This window comes from Nanorana parkeri, unplaced genomic scaffold (genome assembly GCF_000935625.1).
Source record: "Nanorana parkeri isolate BGI_ZX_2015 unplaced genomic scaffold, ASM93562v1 scaffold277, whole genome shotgun sequence".
NCBI classification, from domain to species: Eukaryota; Metazoa; Chordata; class Amphibia; order Anura; family Dicroglossidae; genus Nanorana; species Nanorana parkeri.
Genome location: NW_017306545.1, coordinates 370,057 through 375,191, shown reverse-complemented (window position 1 = coordinate 375,191; position 5,135 = coordinate 370,057). Strand labels below are relative to the sequence as shown.

Below are 5,135 nucleotides of genomic sequence, written 5' to 3'. Positions count from 1 at the left end.
GAAGGAGGAGAGATCAAGGTCTTTTCTGCCCTCCCGGGGGGGGGGGGGGCATTTGCTATGTTGTAAGACCTTCCAATCATATGGAGATTCTCAGACTGCACAATGAAGATCTCAGCAGAGAGGGCAGACATGTAATATATATGACTTGCTACAGCTGTTGGCTTTCTGATGGTAACAACCATGGGCCATGCCAATGCAGTGCATGTTGGCACAGTTGCTTATAGTCTACACAAGGGGCACATGTGATGGGGTGCGGTAGGAGCACAATTGGGAGACCGATATGGAGCACTGCCCCTCATCGCCTAACAGAAAATGCCTCAACAAGGACCTTCATGGCACAATCAGATGGGATTATTTTAGTGATAAAAGAACAACTCCAGGAAGTCTAAAAGTGAACCCTTGCAGAGGGGCTACCCCCACACGTCAAGGGTTAACTGATCGCTTTGGTCTAGGAGCTAAAATAAAAAAATACCTGATCCTCAGTCCCATTTGGCTGCTAGACTGGTCCCCGCAGCCTCTTTTCCCTAAGGCTCCGTCTGTCTAGGGACCCGTGATGTCATCACGTCTCATTGAACATGAGGACTTTGGGTAATATTCCACCTCCAGAGCGGAGGGGGAAAGAGGTGAGTGGTCACTGCAATAGGATTGAGGATCAAGTGAGTATTTTCTTTTAGCCCCTAGACCTAAAGGAGCGTTAACCCTTACAGTGCAGAGGGTGGTCCCACTGCAAGGGTTAATATTTTCTGGAGTTCTTTGACTTACATTAAAGAAGATATAAACTTAATGTGGCATTGTCTCTGCAATGGGCACTCTGCTGCTCCCTTATACTCGCCTTACCTGCTCTTCCTAGCTGCTTCTAACTCTGCTGCAGATGGCACTGAAATCAACAGAGTCCATGTCACTCCCTCAGTTATGTGACAGTGTGCTCGGGCCTAATGATTGGCTGCTAGGGGAGCCACATGGGAGTAGGTCACATGCTTCCTCATACCCTCAAGCACTGGGGAACATCACCGGTTGCGATGGAGGAAGGAAGAACAAAGAAGCGTATGCAAGTTTGGTACAAGGGGGTTGTGGGGCCCTTTGCAGAGATGCTGTCACTTTACTCTGCACGGGGACAGTGTGTCTTCATTAAAAGCATTACAGAATTATCATTTAGAACACCGTAAACCAACGGACGACCGAAATCAAGGCAGAATAATAACAATAAAAATAGTGGGGAACAACAAGGTAGTAAACTTTTGTCCCACAAAAAGAGAGGAATTAAATGTATGTACACCAACGCTAGAAGTCTGGCAAATAAAATAGAGGAGCTTGAAATTAGGTTAATTGAAGAGGACTTCGACATAGTGGGTATAGCGGAAACCTGGCTGGACAGCACGCATGACTGGGCTACTAATATAGAGGGGTATAACCTGTTTAGGAGGGACAGAGGTGGGAGAAGAGGGGGGGGTGTTTGCATTTACGTAAAAAATAATCTATATGTGCATATAAGGGACGATATCACGTCAAATAATGGGGAAGACGTGGAAACTCTATGGCTGGAGCTAGATATGACGGACGCTAGCCGTAAACTTCTCGTGGGTATTTGCTATAAACCTCCAAATATAGGGGAAGAGGGAGAAGTCAATCTTCACTCACAGATAGGAATAGCTGGGAGAGAGGGCAATGTAGTCGTGATGGGTGACTTCAATTACCCAGACATAAATTGGGCCAATGGAACTTCGGGTTCGGCAAAGGCGGGGCGATTTCTAAACATGTTGCGCGACAACTTCATGGACCAGATGGTGGAGACTCCTACCAGAAAAAATGCCATCTTAGATCTAATTGTCACTAATAATGCAGAGTTAATCGAGGATATTGTAATTGGGGAGTCATTGGGTAATAGTGATCACAATGTGATTACTTTTAATATTGAACACAGAAAAGGGAAGTGTACTGGAAGGACTAGAACCCTAAACTTCAGAAGGGCCAACTTTGAGAAGCTGCGCAACCTAGTGGGGGAAATAAAATGGGAAAACTTATTTCAAAACCTAAACACAGACCAGATGTGGGATTGTTTTAAAAACACAGTACATACTGCTACTTCAAAGTGTATACCTTTAGGGAGCAAAAATAAAAGATCAAAGACTAAACCAATATGGTTTAATAAAACTGTAAAACAACACGTCAAGGACAAGAGAGCGACATTTATAAAATATAAGACGGAAGGGACGGCATTGGCGTTCCTTAACTACAAAAAATGTAACAAAAAATGCAAACTAGAAATCCGGGCAGCTAAAACGGAGTGCGAAAAGCATATCGCCGCAGATAGTAAAAAGAACCCCAAAAAATTTTACCAATATATTAACAGTAAAAAGGTGAGAAAGGAGCAGATAGGCCCAATAAAGGATGGAAGCGGGAAGCTAGTCACAAACGACAAGGAGAGGGCCGAGGCGCTGAACGCTTTTTTCTCCTCAGTATACACTCGGGAGGGAAACGGGTTTGACACACATGATAAAACTCCCAGTTTAACTCAAAATATACCCCAGTGGTTGACAGAAACCGGGATACAACAAAGACTTAAAATGCTCAATGCAAACAAAGCAGTGGGTCCGGATAACCTGCACCCCAAGGTACTTAAGGAATTAAGCCAGGTTATAACTAGACCATTAATCCTCATTTTTAAGGACTCCTTAATGACTGGTAGGATCCCCAGTGATTGGCGGAGGGCTACGGTAGTCCCAATATTCAAAAAGGGGGCAAGGTGCCAACCTGGGAACTATAGGCCGGTCAGTCTAACATCGGTAGTTTGTAAAATGCTAGAGGGCATAATAAAGGATTATCTGGTAGAATTTGTTCAGGAAAACGGGATAGTTAATGACAATCAGCACGGGTTCAGGAAAGACCGTTCCTGCCTAACTAACTTGCTAACTTTTTATGAGGGGGTAAGTAGAGATATGGACGGAGGTAAGCCGGTAGATGTGGTATATCTGGATTTCTCAAAGGCTTTTGATACGGTACCACACAAACGCTTGCTACACAAGCTGAGGGCTATGGGCATAGATGAGGTGGTGTGTACGTGGATAGAGAACTGGCTACGGGAACGTGTCCAGAGGGTATCTGTAAATGGCACCTTTTCAGACTGGGCTAGTGTAATGAGCGGTGTGCCTCAGGGTTCTGTGCTGGGTCCCATATTGTTCAACTTATTTATTAATGACATCGGGGAGGGTGTTAACAGCGATATTTCCGTGTTTGCGGATGACACCAAAATAGGGAGGGTAATAGACACGGACTTAGACACTATAACATTACAGGAGGACCTGGATAAAATAGGGGAGTGGGCATTAATGTGGCAGATGAGGTTTAATGTCGATAAATGCAAAGTAATGCACTTTGGAATTAAAAATAAACAAATGGGTTATACAATTATGGGTATGCCGCTGGGGAAGTCAGAAATGGAGAAGGATTTGGGGGTCATTGTAGACCACAAACTGAAAGGTAGTTTGCAGTGCCAGGCTGCTGTAAACAAAGCTAGCAGGGTCTTGTCCTGTATTAAAAAGGGGATGTATTGCAGGGACAAGTCTATAATTTTGCCACTTTATAGATCATTGGTTCGACCTCATCTGGAGTACGCGGTCCAGTTCTGGTCACCAGTACTAAGAAAAGATGTCCTTGAGTTGGAAAAAGTCCAGCGAAGGGCAACCAAACTAATTAGGGGTATGGAGGACCAGAGCTACGAGACGAGGCTACTAAATTTAAACATGTTCACATTAGAGGTGAGGAGATTAAGGGGGGATATGATTTCCATGTACAAAATGTTTAATGGTGGTAGCAACATTAGCGATAAACTGTTTAAAATTAACTCCGTTACAAAAACTAGAGGCCATCACCTAAAATTGATGGAAAAAAAATTCCAGCACAAGGGGCGAAAGGGGTTCTTCACAGTAAGATCAGTTAGGGTCTGGAACTCACTGCCACAGGCGGTGATTTCAGCAAATAATGTGGAATTGTTCAAGAAACTTTTGGACGATTTCTTAAGGGACCGTAATATACAGGGGTACAGGTACTCCTAGAATGAGATCCTAATAGGTTGGACTTGATGGACTAATGTCTTTATTCAACCTCAAATACTATGTAACTATGTATGTAACTATGTAAACCTGAGATAACAGGGAAAAAGGGGTTTTCACTTCTCTATAATGATGATAAAAAAAGCAGTCATTTTTTTTAAAATGGATTTTTTGCTTTTATTTATATTGCACAAGTACACTTATTCTTTTTGAAGTTCCGCCATAGGTGGGTACACTCCTTGAACCTCTCACAATGTTCTATTAGGTTGCAGATAATACTTGAGTTTCTTAGAGTCCCAGTCTTTGATTGGATTGCATTAAAGTACATGCATACAGAACTCTAAATGATATGACGTAGCGTTTTGGGGACCCAACAATGTCTTTGAATAGTTTTTTTTACTAATCAAGCAATCTCTGTGTTTTGCTTTCCTAGAGCTTTGGTCCAGTGATGAGATACAATGATCATACGTAGCAACCTCCAGAAACAAGTCCTCAGTCTGTATAAACATCTTATACGAGCTGGTAAAGATAAGCCAGGTGCGCTTCCCAGAATCCAGCATGAGTTTCGGAGGAACGCTAAGATCCCAAGGACTGAGGTTATGCGCATCGAGTATCTTGTGCGCCGTGGCCGCAGGCAACTGGAACAGCTGAAAGATGTGAATACAAAACAGCTTGGGGCGTTCATAAAGACCTCTCCTGACCAATCTGAATCTACATAACCAAGACGGGGCGGACGTCCTGCACATGGACTTACCTTTGGGATGTCCAGGATACTAATGTCAAAAGGTATTTGTCCAAAAACGCTTTCAGCAATGTGGTTTGTTGTAGAATTGCGTTGAAATGAATGTTGGCTTTTTTTTGCGTTCACACTGGACCGGAACGTAGGCAATGTAGAGCCGCGCGTCCGATCGCAGTGGGGGGCGTGGCTGTGGTGCCATTAACTTTACCCCACCGCCACCCCACCCCAGAAAGAAGGGGGCAGTTTAGTGTGCGATTACTGTGTGTTCCAGCCGCTACAGCTATGGAACACACCGCAATTGGTGTAAACCGGCCCTCAAAGAAACCTTACGAGTTCAATAAAATGTT

At 43.8% G+C, this 5,135-nt stretch overlaps 1 protein-coding gene across 1 annotated transcript; it reads left to right on the top strand.

Annotated features, from left to right (window-relative positions):
• The first annotated feature begins 4,486 nt into the window (after nt 1–4,486).
• On the top strand, nt 4,487–4,811 carry SDHAF1 (succinate dehydrogenase complex assembly factor 1). The gene has a single exon (XM_018557281.1). The coding sequence runs from the start codon at nt 4,508–4,510 to the stop codon at nt 4,766–4,768; it is 261 nt and encodes an 86-aa protein (XP_018412783.1). The 5' UTR covers nt 4,487–4,507; the 3' UTR covers nt 4,769–4,811.
• The last annotated feature ends 324 nt before the right edge of the window (nt 4,812–5,135 follow it).

Bases quoted from the DNA above. Each gene is read 5' to 3' on its own strand.
- SDHAF1 (XM_018557281.1), top strand. From the start codon at position 4,508: ATGATCATACGTAGCAACCTCCAGAAACAAGTCCTCAGTCTGTATAAA.